Source organism: Rhododendron vialii, chromosome 6a (genome assembly GCF_030253575.1).
Source record: "Rhododendron vialii isolate Sample 1 chromosome 6a, ASM3025357v1".
Taxonomy (NCBI): Eukaryota; Viridiplantae; Streptophyta; class Magnoliopsida; order Ericales; family Ericaceae; genus Rhododendron; species Rhododendron vialii.
The window spans coordinates 39,586,863-39,603,583 of NC_080562.1; the positions used below are offsets into that span (position 1 = coordinate 39,586,863).

The 16,721-nt window shown below is 39.3% G+C and overlaps 2 protein-coding genes and 1 non-coding gene across 6 annotated transcripts; 1 reads left to right on the forward strand and 2 right to left on the reverse strand.

Annotated features, from left to right (window-relative positions):
* Nucleotides 1-986: 986 nt before the first annotated feature.
* Nucleotides 987-1,068, reverse strand: TRNAS-AGA (transfer RNA serine (anticodon AGA)). Its single transcript has one exon. It is a non-coding gene; the product is annotated as a tRNA-Ser (tRNA).
* A 2,118-nt stretch (nt 1,069-3,186) lies between these two features.
* LOC131331451 (universal stress protein PHOS32-like) lies at nt 3,187-8,226 on the forward strand. 4 transcript variants are annotated; one of them, XM_058365394.1, is made up of 3 exons: nt 3,187-4,034; nt 7,629-7,683; nt 7,888-8,226. In XM_058365394.1, the coding sequence occupies exons 1-2, from the start codon at nt 3,368-3,370 to the stop codon at nt 7,634-7,636; spliced, it is 675 nt and encodes a 224-aa protein (XP_058221377.1). In that variant the 5' UTR covers nt 3,187-3,367; the 3' UTR covers nt 7,637-7,683; nt 7,888-8,226. The 4 variants fall into 4 exon arrangements, with proteins under 4 accessions (XP_058221377.1, XP_058221378.1, XP_058221376.1 ...); XM_058365395.1 differs by having other exon boundaries at nt 3,228-4,034; nt 7,629-7,688; XM_058365393.1 differs by having other exon boundaries at nt 3,231-4,034; nt 7,623-7,688.
* A 140-nt stretch (nt 8,227-8,366) lies between these two features.
* LOC131331450 (zinc finger protein CONSTANS-LIKE 4-like) lies at nt 8,367-10,041 on the reverse strand. Its single transcript, XM_058365392.1, has 2 exons — nt 9,413-10,041; nt 8,367-8,845 (listed from the first exon to the last, which is right to left on the reverse strand). Exons 1-2 carry the CDS (start codon nt 9,959-9,961, stop codon nt 8,540-8,542), a joined length of 855 nt encoding a protein of 284 aa, XP_058221375.1. The 5' UTR covers nt 9,962-10,041; the 3' UTR covers nt 8,367-8,539.
* Nucleotides 10,042-16,721: the final 6,680 nt, after the last annotated feature.

Here is a 16,721-nt window from a genome sequence, read left to right on the forward strand (position 1 = left end):
CTACCACAGCCACAGCCACAGCCACAGCCACAGGAGGTGTTCTCAGCGAGGAGGCAACATGATCAGTATTCAGTACTGCTTCTTTGATCAATATAGACTGCTAGTTTGTTTTTGTATCTCAGGAGAGAGAGAGAGAGAGAGAGAGAGAGAGAGAGAGAGAGAGAGAGAGAGAGAGAGAGAGAGAGATGTGGGAAGCTTTTTGAACTCTACCTGTTTCTATTGGTTGCTCAGTGATCATCACCAACGTACTCATGATCATTATCAGCTTTTCTGTTAACTACTTCATTACATTTTTCCTTTTTCTTTAATTAGTCTGCCACAGTATATATAGCCCCATAGTCTTAAATACTCCGCTAGCAGCGCAACGGTGAGGTTAACAATGTTAAGGGTTGTGGAAATTAACATCACACATTACGTGTAGCTAGAATCAGGTGTATTGTAAAGTTTTCAAAAGTATTTTTATTGCGTAAAGATGTGGTAGTGGTCAAGACTTTAGCTGGGAAAAATGTAAGTTTTGAACCATAATTTTCATGTTTACCGAGTCCTATATGGTAGACAATTACCACATAGGATAAAGATTTTCACTGGACAAACCATCGACGGTCTTGACGTAAAATTTTTAACGGGATCATCCACAAGTTAAGGTCTTGACGTAACATTTTTAATGGGATCATCCACAAGTTAATAATTACAGCGCATCCTTTTAGATGATTAAAGTATTTACAAGTCCAAAAATTCTTCAATATATTAAAAAACTTAAAGAGAAAATCTTATTCAGCCATGAATAAGATTTATGGCGCTCAATCTCGGCCATCCAAAACACTTTTGGACGGTTGAGATTGCGAGGAGCCGTGAATACGTAGTTTCTCTCAAACCTAAATATATTTTCCTTATTGACTGAGAGTACTGTCAGCAAATAAGTTTACCAATGGAGTCGTGAATTTGGACGAAGGATCAAAACAACACACATGACAAAAGAGAAAAAACGTGAACGGCAGGATTCGAACCTGCGCGGGCAAAGCCCACATGATTTCTAGTCATGCCCGATAACCACTCCGGCACGTCCACCTGACATGCCGAAAAATCCTTTTTCAATTAAGTTGATGAAGATCCACTAATGAATCTGATGTTCTCTCTCTGTGCCATCTTGCGTTCTTCACCTTTACATGCATATAGCTTGATTAAGAATCAAGGTTTTCCTAACACAAACTTGGTCAAACATTAGGCCATGAACCATAAACATATCTGGTTGGGTAAATTTTGTTTTTTTGTTTTGTTTTTCTCGAAATGGTAGATGTTTCATTTCCAATCATACGAAATAACCGAATACATTAAAGAAAATTATTACTCCCAGAAGGAGTCAATAACCAATAGGAGGTCTAACCAAGGGAAAATAAACAGTAAATAGGGGGAAGCAACTACATAGAGGATAAAAATTGAAAAACAGTAAACTAATTCACCGGCTTCCTTTCTCTTTTATTTGGCCGACGCTCCATCAATCCCAAACTCACCGAATCTGCACCTACCGGGACTATTGAAGGTGGAAGGAAGGAACCAGAGGCAAACTGGACCGAGTAGAGACATCGTCAAATGAATTAAAGAACATAGAATCGTAGCCTCCAGAGCAAAATCGGGCCACCAGATCTGAGTTAACACTGCCTGTACACCGCTGGAGATGGGTGAATGGATGGAGGGGGGAGAGGTATATAAGGAATGTTAAGGAGGGTAGAGATCCTTCATGGAAGAGTAGAACCAAGGCGATATCGAGGAGAGGAGAGGAGGAGGAGGGGGGAGGTGGCGGCCACCCCTATCCCCTAGCAAATTTTGTTCACAGACACTGAGGTTTGCATTATGTATAAAATCCCCCTCCACCTAATGAGAAGTGATTCTCACCTTCGTGAGGTTTGTTTTTCCATTTTAATTAACCCCATCCATTAGTGGACAGTTAGTTGACCGTTAAGTCAACTAACAAAATATGAAGACATCACAACAGAAATTTTTAAATACGGATAGTCCTCATTAACCTTATATACGTTGTCTTTTCTCCTCTTTTTTTTTTTTCCTTTCTCTTTCTCAATCTATTTAATTATTTGTAAAGAAGGTTAAGATTTAAAATTATGGAGAGTTTTTTTTAAATCGGCAATTTTGGAGAGAAAGTTGAGGTTTGAAAAGAAATGGATAAAACTTTGAAAAAAAGAAGAATGGATATAAACAGTTCTATTCTTCAAAATCACTTTTTGAGTTAAATATGCTATTTGAATTCTTAAAAATGAATTTTTTCTCAAGAATTTGGTTGGAGATGCTCTCATGGGCTTTGGATTTTTCTATCATTGTGAAAGTCCAAAAATAGTTCTTTTGGTAAAATCAGGAAAATTTCGTCTAGCACCGCCATGCACGTGGTGTCTAAGACTTCTTCTTCACATTGATTTAAAATTCTAGACTAACACTATGGAATCTCACATGTGTGTAATCAGGGAGTACGGCCTAGACCACGCGGCGATACTCCAAGGGCATCGAGTAATCTTTCCAAAGCCATCCACACATAGTACTAATGGAAAAACTATTTCGCGCTCTGGAACACCACCACGTGGTGCCTCGTTCTCTTTTTCTACCACACATTATGATGAGGTTCAAATTAAAAGTGTATAGACTCCACCACAATGTGCGATGAAAAAGAGGCACGACTTTGTTCAAGCTAGTGATTAACTTTTATGTAGGATAATTTTTTGGTTTTGTCCTTATTCAAATTTTTTTTTTTTTGGCGTTTGTTAGTTTTACGCCAAATTTTTATGTGATATGAGCGAGTAAAGACGAGAGGAATCGGAAAAGTAAAAAATTATGACTTTAAACAAGTATTTTGAAAAATATTCAATAAAAAGTCCAAAAGCTGTCGTTTTAAGCTTTTCTTAGGATATTTTTCAAAATACTTGTATAAAAGTTAAAATTTTTTACTTTTTCGATTTTTCTCGTCCTTATTCACTCATATAACATAAAAATTTGACGTAAAACTAACAAATATAAAAAAATAAAAATAAAAACAAAATCAAAAAATTATTCTGCATAAATTAATTATTACCGTAAATTCACAGGATAATCATCGCACTAATGGGCTCGTGAAAATTTTCATCCTTGCCTATTATTCCTATCCTTAAAAAGCCCATGCAAGGCAAAGACAAGCCCAACCGGTCGACCTATCAGTAAAACCCAAAACCAGTCGAGAAAGCCGTCCCATTTCTTTTCCTTCTTTACGTTTCGTTCCTCAGGCACGGAGAGAGAGAGAGAGAGTGCGAGCAAAGCAAAGAAAATCAGTCAACTTACGCTCACTGGACGATCGGACCGTGACCGAATCTTTAACCCTAATTTTCCCATGGAACCCGACCTGCCGCCGCTCGCCTCCATAAAAGTCAAGTCCTCCTCCCCGCGCTTCCCTCCCTCCACCGCCAACCCCCCATCCGACACCCCCACCGCCAACGCCCAGCGCCGGATCGGCATCGCCGTCGACCTCTCCGACGAGTCCGCCTTCGCCGTCAAGTGGGCCGTCCACCACTACCTCCGCCCCGGCGACGCCGTCATCCTGCTCCACGTCCGCCCCACCTCCGTCCTCTACGGCGCCGACTGGGGCGCCGCCGACCTCTCCATCACCGACCAGGAGTCGCAACAGAAACTCGAGGACGAGTTCGACACCTTCACCGTCACCAAATCCGCCGATCTGGCCCAGCCCTTGGTGGACGAGCACATACCGTATAAGATCCATATCGTGAAGGACCATGACATGAAGGAGAGGCTGTGCTTGGAGGTGGAGAGGCTGGGACTGAGCGCGGTGATCATGGGGAGCCGAGGGTTTGGAGCTAGGAAGAGAGGGAGTAATGGGAGGCTTGGGAGTGTGAGTGATTACTGTGTGAGGCATTGTGTGTGTCCCGTCGTGGTGGTTAGGTTTCCTGATGAAGAGAAGGATGGGGGTGGGGTCGAGACCGTGGCGGAGGTCAGGGAGGAGGAGGAGATGGAGTATCATGATGCCGCTGACGGCCGGAAAGGTTAGGTTTTTTTTTTTTTTTTTTAACCTTTTCGCTCGCGTTGGAATTATGGTTGATAGTGATAGTTTTCTGTCTCGTGATCAAGCATATTTGAGATTCTTTGCTTATAGTTTGAGTTTTCTGAGTACTTCCATGTTTTTGATTAGGTATTAGTTCTAAATTCTACTAATATTGTACGAATTTGTCTGTTGGGAATTAGTTGGAATGTGTTCGTATTTATTAGATTGATAACCATTAACCACCAACTCATCTAAAAGCTTAAGCTGTTGGAGAGAGGGTCTCAACACGCCCCTTCACTTGTAGCCTGACTCTCCTTCGTAAGCGGGCCAAACACGTTAAAATTTTAATCATTTGGTAGGCGGTGAGGTTCGAACACAGGATATTGCCTGCACTTATACCAAATTAGATTGATAACCAACAATTCATCTGAAACCTTAAGCTGTTAGAGAGAGGAACAACTTGATTATTTACATTCTCAATAGTATTTATTAATTTGGTTTTGGTTTACATGGCCTGTTGCGAACAAATACTTATCAAAAAGCGTTTGTAACTAGTCGAGTCAGAGAGTTTGGAGTCTTATTAGGAATTTTAGGGTTTTACTGTGTATTATAGGGAGTTTCGAATGTCGGGATTTATTCGAAGTATTCAATAACTTGATTTATAATGATGAGGTCAACGGTTTGGCTTGACCACTTGAGGTTGCTTAGGTGTGGAATATGCATTATCTGCTGATAAAGATTTTTCATTTTGCTATCTATATTATCAAGAGAGCAGAACCAGTTACCGGCTGATTTGTGTGTTATGTGTTTGCTCAATAATTGTGTACCCTGATCATACTGTGTACTCTTGAAGAATGTTGCCGAGACAGTGTTGTGGGCCTTGTGGCTGTAGTATTGATTGTTATCTATGAATACTAGATTTAGAATTCTATAGTGCTTGAATGCGGGAAAATTGTAGTGATATGAACCAAGAAGTGAAAATTAGGTAAGGACAGAAAGAGGCTTTCAGAAAATCGATTTGCACTGAAATTTTTCATTTAGATTGAAGCAGTTGTAGAGAGATCTTTGGTTCTAAGATTGTTCTGAAGCGCAGTAGTTAGATGTAGATAAGAACTTTGACATGTTTCAAGTTGGAACTTCCAACATTCACCTGCAGTTTGTAAGGGGTGTCGTTTCTGCCTTTGGCTGCGGGGTTGTTTGTTTTTAACTTTCATAATGTGGAAGGTAGGACTGCAGCAAAGTGCATCTTATTCTTATATAAATACTTTCTGTAGAGCAGTTGTCGTCTTGTTATTAGAAGTTAGAACAACATGCATGGATTTTGAGGGAAGCTAAATCTCTCGTGGTAAAGATGTGATTCTATCTTCAAGAATCTCTCGTGGTAAAGATGCTTGTTCTGTAGAGCAGTTGTCGTCTTGTTATTAGAACAACTTGCACGAATTTTGACAGAAGCTAAATCTCTCGTGGTAAAGATGTGATTCTATCTTCAAGAATCCTTTCAAAGATGCACGTGCGCCCACGTTCTCATGCGCACATACCTATATACGAGTCCAATCCATAGTTGTCACGGGCGAAAAGCACACCGAGGCGCAAAGTCCTGTTGGGCCTAAGGCGAGAAGCGCAAGGCGAGGTGCGCGCCTTTTTGAAGCGAGGCGCACCTATGCGGAAAAAAATAGGAAAAATAGCACACACTTATATTTCAAGTAATAATACACTCTTTGAATTTAAAGAACATATTTTTTTTATATAAAGCTACAAACATTAAAGAAATTATTTTCAGAAAATTCGAACTTGTTTCTATATATTTAGATTAATTACTTTTGAAAATAATTACTCCTATTTCTGAAAATAATTAAACAAACAAGTTCAATTTAAACAAACGAGATCAACTTGTTTTCAGTGTGTTGTGTTATGTGAGAGTAACAGTATATACATATGGAGAGAGAGAGAGAGAGAGAGAGAGAGAGAGAGAGAGAGAGTGGTGAGAGACTGAGAGAGCTGTTGATTCATGAGAGAGAAGGAGAGAGAGTGTCGTTGGAGAGACTAGAGAGAGTGTTGATGGAGAGAACTGTTGATTCAGAGAGAGAGGGAGAGAGAGTCGATGGAGAGAGTGCCTCTGTTGATCGATCGATTGAAAGTGAGAGACCCAGAGAAATTGATCACCTGCTACTGTTGTTCGATATAGAGAGAGAGAGAGAGACCCAGAGAAGTCGATCAGTTCACTGCTCCTTCGAACAACTGACGTATATGTTGAACCTAAATCTTGGATCCAATGGTTGTGAATCAAAGTTAAAAGAAGCGCGCTTTTTTCTCGCCTCTCGCCTGGTCGCTTTTTCTCGCTTCGTGCACCTACCCTGCGCCTTGTTCAAGTCGCCTCGCCTGGGGCTAGGCAAGGCGCTTAGGGTGCGCCTCGCCTTGCCTGGGGCCTAGGTGCGCTTTTGACAACTATGGTCCAATCTAAAAGTTTTTAGCATATGATTGCTTAAGAACTCGTCTTGAAATACGCTTGACCTTTAGACTGGCTTTGGTTTAGAGGTTGTAAAGCTGGTCATTGCTTGTCCCTTGTATCCTATTATTCCCATGACCTATGTAAGTTATACAAAATATCAGATTACATTGAGAATTCTAATTGGTGATTTTTTGTGTTGATAATAGTAGGCTAGTCGAAAGAAAAAGTGATTCTAGTTTTGCACCATGGGAAGAATGCTGTTAATAGTGTCATCTATGTTCTGGACTCTCTAAGTATCGGGGGTGCATATGTCCCCAGTCTTCAGATATACTTGAACCCGTGCAGAAATGACTGACTCTTTCCCTTCTAGTACACAAAAGTAGAGTATGAGGAATAATTGCTTTTGTTGCAAATTGCATAGTGAAGTGACCTCTAGACTTTGGATAAGGCAACATGGTGGTTAGAAATACCAATATGTATTCGTACGAGTTCAGGGATCTCCGAAGCAGATCGTATCTCTGATTAATTCCAAGTTGTTCTTTTTTGCAAGTTGAAATTATTTTTGTATCGCAGATTTGGAACGAATTTGTCTTTTGTTTATTCTTATTTGGAAAACGTAAGAGCAAGTCTATACTTAGTGTCATTGATTTCTTAATGAAGTGCCATTCCACTGTGGATATTCTTGGCCTACTGGAAATTATGCTTGTCTGGGGTTCATGAGTGATGAGATTGCATTGGTTCAGTATTTTTGCAAGAGTTCTGAGAAATAAGTGGGTTGCCCTGCAAAACCCTGTTGTTCTGTGCCGCGTTCTTCGGTTTCCTGGGTTTTGATAGCCCCTGTGGAGCAACCAAGGTGGCATGTAACATGAAAATTGTTAACAGTACAGCAGTATACATACCCAAGAAATTGTACGGTTATAAAGTTTCATTAGGCATTGGCTATTAAGTAATTTACTCAATTCTTTTCAGTTTTCTCATCTAGATGCACATTTTAAACTCACTTTGTTGGTTTCTAATTTAAGAACTTTGGTTGAAGATTTGATATGCTGTGAGGGTTGGAGCTTAGCGTATGGTGTTTAATGTCAGTTTTGTTGCTTTAACTGCATTTGAAGTTGATTTGTTAATATGTTGCATTTTTAGTTGCAGATACCTAGCTGGAACTGGACTTGTTGCCGGTGCTGCTGGATTTCCACATCTGCAGGTATGGTATGATACCTTTTTTCCTGGTGTTCACCCGTTTTGAGGTCACTAAAATTTCTTCGTCTTGGGGAAACACTATCGTGGTTGGCATCATGTTGTAGCTTCTTCTTTTTTTCCAACCTTTCCTGTCCAGTCCATGGCGCTGTTACTTCTGATAACAATGAATACCTGACATTTGCTTTTGCTTTTTCTTCTGATGCTGTAGGAACTGTAGAAGGCATTCGAGTTACGAAATTAAGCTTAGTGGTCTTTGAGTCAATTAGATGTTATTGTCGGGGCTGGATCATGACATGTAAATGAACTGCTTGTGTTAACGGACTAGTTGTGTGCTTTGATGAGTTTATCCAACTTTCTGATACATAAAACTCAGCTTTTGCTTGTTTTATGCTGAACTTATAATTCAGCCTGCAATCAACCTTCAGTAGTTTGTTGTATTATGCTGTTTGGTATGTTCCTCGATTCTGTTATAAAACCTGATCTTTTAAGGTTAAAAAACATACTTCAACGCGATTCGTAATAATATTATTCGTGTTTGTTGCCTTTACGATTAGGATTGCTTACTTATCATTCTCCTATAGTCAATCTCTATGGAATTACTGGTGAACAAGGAAGATATACTTCCGGTTGAATCATAATTTGCTCCTCGAAGACTTGCTATCGTGCTCACAATTGGCGATTTCCAAGTTCTTTATCCACCTCAAAAAATGAACTTGAATTCATTAAGCAAGGAAGATGATACTATTCGTAATCAACCTCATGCATATTTATCCTTTACAGGAATTGGAAAACTCTTGGAAATAACTTAAAACAATATTTAGGCTTAGAGAAATTAGAGGTTAATTTATGGAGCAACTAAATCAGACAACTGCAGGATCTTTGCTCAGCCTGTATACCCCGAGCACCACACCGGAGGTGTTGTTTATGTCGGATATAGTGTTTTGCTGAAGTTCCCTTAGCGAATTTAAGGCCATCGCCATCGACCTTGACCCCGCTTCATTCCTCTCTTCGACTCTTTCTGGTCGAATTGCTTCGTTAGGTCTTTTAGACTTCACTGATCTGAAGAAGCCTGAGGCATTTCCTTCATCATTCTCTAATGCTGGGGAGCTTGTTGCCATCGACGCAATGTTATGGTTGAATCGCAACGAAATGCATCCAATCTCATCCTGTTCGACAAGCAGAAGTAGAAACTTAACGTCATAAAATGGAAGGACTGAACGAACTAAACAAACAACCGTATCTAGTTTTAACCAAAGAAGTTAATCGGTTAAGGAGTCCTATACAAATAAAATCTGCTTTTCAAAACGAAACAGAGATTCTTCATTATTAGGGCCGCAAAGAGTCCTATACAAATAAAATCTGCTTTTCAAAACGAAACAGAGATTCTTCATGATTAGGGCCGCAAACAAACCGAGTTTGTTCAGGAGCAGCTCAAGACTCCACTCTTTATTTACTTGGTTGGTTAGTATACAAATCAAACTCGAGCATGGTTTTAAGTTCGTCTACTAAACAAATTGAGCTTTAAGTTAGTTGTAACTCGACTCGTTTACAAAAATTCGGCTTGTAGCTCGTTTAGTAAACGAATTGAACTCAAACACCTTGATGCTAAAACCAGCCGAGGTCGAGATCGTCTTGATCTCAAGCGAAGCTCAAACACTTCACAACTCGGCTCGGCTAGGTTGTTTGCAGCCCTGAATATGCATAATGATAGATAAGGGAGACTGATTACACACTTCAGAGTCTAGATCTGCATTTCCACGCGTCCGCTTTAACGCAGAGACACCTCCAGTACCACCACCGGCGGAGGAAATACCACGCGAGGACACCGCTTCACTACTTGAACAACTCGCTACAGGCGGCGGCGCGCTAGTGAAAGACCACGGTACCACTTGATTATCTCCTCCATCTTCATCCTCATCTTCGCTGCTTCCACTCAACTCCCCATCCTCCTCATCATCGCTGCACTCCTCGCCTCCAAACTCAACGTCGGTCTCATCGCCTTCGTGCCTTCCCTCCGTCTCCAAACCTCCTCTTCTCCCCTGTTTTTCACCGCTAGAGTTTTCGAAGCATGTGCTGCAGACGGAGACCGTGGGCCCGAGCTTCGTTCCCGAGGCTTTCCACGGGGTTTGGGATTGACAGACGCGGCAGAGGAGGTTCCTCGAGTGCTTAGCCACGAGGAAGTTTGCAGAGTGAACCTTGTCGTCGCAATTGGAGCACAGACGCGCTCTATCTGCTTCGCAGTATATCCTCGCTGGGTTGCTACACAGTTCGCACCTCTTCATCCCTTCCAACTCTCTCTCTCTCCCTCCCTCTCTCTCTCTCTCTCTCAAGTCTTTATACAGTGCAGCGAACAGCTGAATACGTCAATTTATTGAAGTTTATTCTTCGGCCGGCACGTGTGAATAGGTTCAGCAAAACTTGGGCCTATTTGCACAGAAATGGATCGAAGTAAAGATTAATGCTAGAGAATTGCTAGCCACGCAACTTTGAAACAATACTCCGGACCCAATTGCACCTAGAACCATTCGATACACGCGGATCTCTTACGTTGCCTGCTATAGTCGTTAAACTTAACGACAGAAAAATGCTAGCCACGCAACTCTAAAGCAAAATTCCGGACCCAACTGCGTCCAGAGCCATTCGATGCATGCGGAGTCAGCACGTGAAACGACGACTCCAGACAAAATTGTATTCAAAAGGACCAAACGGTCTGTTCACTTCAGACTTGGGCTTGTTCTTCTAAAAAAGCCATTGGCTTTTCCGCAAAAAATAAGCCAAACAAACCCACATAAAAACAAAAATAAGCCAATAAGTCACTTTTTTCGTTTTTATTCAAAAAATATTGGATTTTGATCAAAATTTTATATTTTTTAGATTCCTCTCGTCATGAAGATGCAATAATCCCCAAAAAAATGAGGATACGTCAAGTGATACGAAAAAAATTTGAATAAGGACAAAAAATAAGCCACTTTGACTTATTTGTCCGAACACCCAATCTTGGTACTCCTGTGCATGTGAGGAAACAGCAATGACAAGTTAACATAGTAGTAACTCAGATATTTTTTTGGCATCCACTTATTTAATCAAGTCAGTATATATATGATCAACATCGTTTTCAATTTGATATTGGCCAGATAAGGATCAACATGAATGGACCTTTTCTTTCAGCATTGCCTTTATCTTGTTCTAATACACGCGTTACTCTAGTTGTTAAATCAATCTTGTAAAAAAAGAAGAAGATAAAATGTTTTCTACAATAAAGATTTGGAGTTCGTAACAGAGAACTTTAGTCCTCAATTATTCTTGCAAAAAAAAAAAAAGAAAAAAATGTTAAGACTTGATAACAGATTGTAAAAGTTGTATTATCGTTTTATGCAATGAAATCCTTGACACTAAGAAACACTTTCACTAGAGTCGGTGCATGTTTAGTTATTGAATCACGCGAGAATTGTACGTTCGTGTTCTCAAGATCTTATCACTTGATCTAATACCTGAAGAAAATCATCGGAATGCCGGTATATGTCGGCTACCATTCAGCTTGGTCTTTTATTGATGTATTAATTGTAACTACATCATGTTACAATGAGGCAAATGATTTCCCATACCACATAATCATGTGGTACTACTTTAGCCTCGGCCGTGGATATTCTTTATAATTATGACATGCCATTTATGGGAAGCAAGAAAATTATGTTCCACCTCACTCTCTGCCTACCTGGCAAATTTTGGTCCACAGAAAGCTCCGTAGCCACGTGAACACCCACAAGTATCCGATGCCCCCCACCGATCCTCTTCTTGAAAAATCATAGTCATTTATTTTCATTTTCGTCCTCCTGCTTTATTAAAGAAAAGAAAAATACTTTATAGTGGATAAGATAAGATGATAGATAATAATACTAACCAATGAGGAAAGAAAATGGGTTGGCTAAGTGGCTTTGGCTTAAGGTTTCAGGTTTAATTCTCTTTGTCAACAACTTTGGAGCCGTCTCACACTTATGAATAAACACGTAAAATGACTTTGGGAGGGACCGTAAAAGTTAGTCCACAATGCGCGCAAACTATCCCGAGATCCTGCATTAAAAAAGGAAAAGGAAAGGAAAGGAACCTAGTAGAACCTGGGCATGGGACGTTGTGGGGTGTGTGGGGACGGGTGAGGGCCATGTGAATGTAAATCCTATGTGGCGCTCTCTTATTGCTTCCCATTGATATCTGTTGTTTGTTTTGTGGGATGTGGTACCCGTGAATTTTAGAATTTGTGGTGACATGTCCTCACCACAGCCACTATATGAGAGAGAGAGAGAGAGAGAGAGAGAGAGAGAGTAAAGATAAGAGGTTCACTGCATCAAGACTGTTGGGAGGGGGTCGATGTGGGGGATTCATGTTTTTATTTGGTCGCGTCGTAAAGGGAGGTGGCGTCCAACGGTGATGGCCTCCACCTCTGAGCTCTATCCCCATCAACTTTTATTTATTTTTTTCTTTTTCAGACAAATTTAAGATGATTCAAGTGGTCCACACTTACGCCCTGTTTGGAACTTGTGGAATGTGAGGGATAATAAAGGAAAATAATGAAGACTGAAAGTGTGATAAAATTACAGCGGAAAGTTTACTATTCCTAAAACTGTGCTCGGTCATTTTCTCATAATTTTCCTCTCAAACCAGATAAACGGCGAAATTTTCCCTTAAACATTATTTTCTTTTCTTTTCTCGTTTCAATAAGTTTCAAACAAACCCTTGCATACACTCATATACAAGGGGAGGCCCTCACACTGAAATTAGAGTTTGTTGGTAGGGATGGCCATCTCGGCCTACCCGTCCGAATCCAATCTGTTATCTGCTTCGAATGGATCGGATATTCGGAGATTTTTTCGAATATCGGAGCGGATTCACATTTTTTTTTAAAAAAAAAAAAAATTCGAGGATGGGGTCGGATTTGGAGGTAAGTATGTCTTCGATCTGATCCGCCCCGAATCCGATCTCCGATCCGAATGCCTGACTATAAAATACCTCTTATTTTTACCTTTTAGGGTTCTAACCACAAAAACAAAAACACACCCAACTCTACAACGCCACGGTCCACTGTCCACCCCCGTCAACGTTGAGTGTCGACCAGGGTAATATATATATATACACACACACATACATACGAGATGGTTCCGGAGACATCCAAAAAAACATTCAAAATCTCAATCTCATAGTTTTCGATCGAATTTTTATGATCCGAACCGTTCAATATGTGCAGAATGTAATTTTAAGAGTGCTCGTGAGAAATTAGCAAAAAAAATGACTGAAAAATGCTTGATTTGAACAGTTTTTATTATATATATCTCTCGATCTATTTACATTCTGTAATCTACTAATTTCTCTCTCGCACGAGATCTTCGACTCCAACCGGACCAATCTGTTGTGGAAATTTCAATCTGTTTTCTTTTAAATTCGAATTTGGATATCCGATTGGATCTCCATTCCCCATTTGGAATGGGGACGGAGGACCAAAAACATATCTGTTCGGAGTTCGAGGTGGATTCGGAGGCGGGTGAAGGGTTCGGATTCGGAAATTACAATATCCGCTTCTGATCTGTCCCGTTGCCATCCCTATTTATTGGGTCTCTACGGAGAAATTATTATTTATATTTTCTACCACATATTTGCGTGTGCTCTAGTACCAAGTTTTTGGTTTCGACATTTGCGTGGGCTCTCGTCTCCAAGGCCGGGACGGGAATGTGCATGTAAAAGTGTGCGTAAGCGCGTGTGGGGAGGTTTATTCGTCCCTTCGTTGTGACCATATATCGGCTTTCCTAAACCATGGGCTCAGCCCACGGGAATGGTCACTGCGAAAGCTGCTCTCAAGCTGCAAAACTACGGCCTTTTTCGTTTTCATATTTTACTTTGTTTTAATTTTATTTTTCAATCATTATTTCATATCTTTTTACAATTATTATCTTGTTTTTTTAATTATTAATTTTATTTCTCTCTCTATCTCTTTCCAATTATTATTCTATTTCTCTCTCCATTCATTACCAAAATTAAAATACCAAAAATTATCAAAAGAATAAGGCCTACTCCTCTGATACCCATTGGAACTCTTGGATTGTCAAAGGATAAAGAATGGGCCTATTCAAACCTCTAATTCGTTTTGCCACAAGGGAACCTCTATTCAAACCTGTTGGGTTCTCTGCTCTCATTTTGCCCATAGGAACTCTTCGGTATTTCCTGATCCTCCCATGAGGGAGACTGGGATTTGAGTTCCGTCGTGGGCGTTTGTGGGTTTAGAGTTATGGACAATCTCTGGATCCACCGTGAACTAACTTACTAACTCTTCTCTAACCCTCGCTGATGTATAACGTGTGGCAAAAAAAAAAAAAAAAAAAAACCTGTATTCATTTTGCACGTTGGGATTTCCGGATTCACAGAGTTGATTATTATTATTATTTTTGATCGGGCAGAAAAAGTTTTATTCAAAAATCTTGACAAATGGTACATCAAAATAGGGGAGGGGGAGGGGAATCCAACCAAGATTTTTTTTTTTTTAAAAGTAAATAAATGTTGGGACAAAGCCCAAATACACAGGACATTATATCAATTGTGTTAAAGCTTAGTATCTCGGGAGAGAGATCCATTCACATGGCTATTCAAAAATTGGAAAGGAGGTTGAATAGATCGAGAAGGAAGATTAAAAAGAAGAAATCTCTCTCCGAGTTTGGGTTAAAAGAGGCTAAGATGTTAAAGAATTATAAGGAGGTTCCCTTTTCTTCTCTTTATTCTCATGACATTTGCAATAGAAACTCCCTATTAATTAAGCAAGCTTGTAAGTTTATGGATATAGGCGCTACTTTGAGCGTTAAATATTATGGCAGGAGAGAGAGAGAGAGATAATATTAAAAAATATATTAAGATGGAGGTAGGAGAGATTTCGGATATAGAGCTTGATGGCATTGTTGATGGCTGTGATGATTTGGAGGAAGGTGCCTCCATTTTAGTGGAGTTTTGATTCTGTTCTTCTATTTTTGTTGGGTTTAGTTTGCTGTTTTTGTGTCTCTTTATGCTGTTAGGTTGCTGTGTGTGTTTTGCTGCGGTTGCAGGGGTTTTGTTTTCGGCTTCTTCTTTGGCTGGTTTTGCCTCGCCGGGTTTTTGTTTGGTGTTGTTGGTCAAAGGTAGTTTACTGTTGCAGTTTTTCGGGTGCTTTGTCTCCCTTTTGCTATAGGGGTTGGGTGGCTGGTTTCAGTTTGTAGTCTTTTCTTTCGGTCTCATATGTGCGGTGGGTGTTATTTTTTCTTTGGAGTTGGCTGTGCTTGAGGAGTTTTTTTCTTTTCTTTGTTGGTTTTTTGCCAACGCTTCTCCTTGTGTCACGGGTAGCTTTTATTTGCCCTTGCCCTCTTTAATCTTTGTATTCTTTTCAGAGATTAATAAATTTTATTTTGTTGGGTAAAAAAAATTTTCACGAGATAACCAAGCACATCAGCTCAATCAATATAAAAAATAAGTCTATCATATGGAAGAAACAAATAAATAAAGAAAGAGTCCTTTTAAGAGAACACTCACACACAAGTGGGGACCTCCAAATAAAATGCAATAATCAATTAAATCAAAGTAAAATAGCATTTTTAAACATGTAAACCAAAGGAGAAACATCAGTAATCATTGCAAATATATGTACAAAATTCGCTTTTGCTAAAAAACAAATACTAGTCGTATATAGGAAACATTGCAAAAAGAGTAAATTTGAAACCTCCCCCTGAGGTTTATGAAAATACCAAGGACATTCACTAAGGCCCCGTTTAGTTGCACAGAAAAGATGTGAAACGACGGAAAAATCAATTTTACTGTAATTTCTTGTGTGTTCAGTTATCATGAAAGTTGTAGGACCTACAACTTCAACTTTCTCACTGAGAAACACTTTTTTACAAAATATGTATTGCCAAAAAAAAGAAGAAGTTCTTGTTTTCCTCCAAGATTTATTGTCAACAGAACACATATAGAAAAATAAATTTCATTTTTCTTTACTGCAGCTTACTTCACTTTTCTTGGGAACCAATTTCTCATACAACATTCCCGACAATTGAATGGACCATAAGGTTTCTGAAGTGTCTAGGGAGATCTCTGCATTTGTCAAAAACATCAGAGAATTTAATGATATTTCACTGACACTGGCCGGATGTCAAGTGACATTTCAGAAACCTTAGAGAACGTCCTTATTTTTGTGAGAGAATGAGAGAATTGGATGAGAATTAAATATTTAAAAACCCATTTAAAAAACCAGGAATTGGATGAGACAACTGATGACCTGATTATCAAAGCAAAATAAAGGTCACAAACATACACAGAACAGAAGGATGATGCAAAAGTTTGACTAGCTAACCAATTAGTAACATAAATAAATGATGAAAGGAAGATAGCATTCTTGAAAGAACAAGGCTTGAATTGTGTTATTTTTTTGATAGACAAGGCTTGAATTGTTACTCGAACAATGACAAGAAAAAAAAGAGCCCGGGAAAGAAAAACCGCCACAATTTACGATGTTGCGAAAAATTGTTTATTTTCTGTAACAAAAAATGTTAGAATGCACGACTCAATCCATGAAACTGAACATGAAAGGTGATGTGAATTTGGACCATTTATTACCTTTCATATTTAGTTTTAAGGATCCAGAGTCATGAATTGTACCAATCCTTTTTTTGTAGTTTAGAGTGTCCTATGTATGTGTATCTCAACTAATCTCGAAGAGCATCCCCATTGTAAGGTCATCCACAGTGGTATAATCAAAAGTCAATTGTTTTTAAAGTTAACAATGTTGATGCAAAAGATGACTCACAATGGTATAATCAAACTTTGCAACATCCTTAGAAATAATCAAATTTTAGGCTTTGTATAATCAAAATTAGCAACCTTTTTCAATAATCAAAATTTGTAGACTCCACATCACATAAGTTAACTAGTTCTAAAATTTATATACACGTGTATTTCAATTGGTATTTTTTTATTCTCTTCTTCGCATATTCTTTATCTTTTTCACTTCACCCACAAGCTATTTCTCTTTTTTTCCCT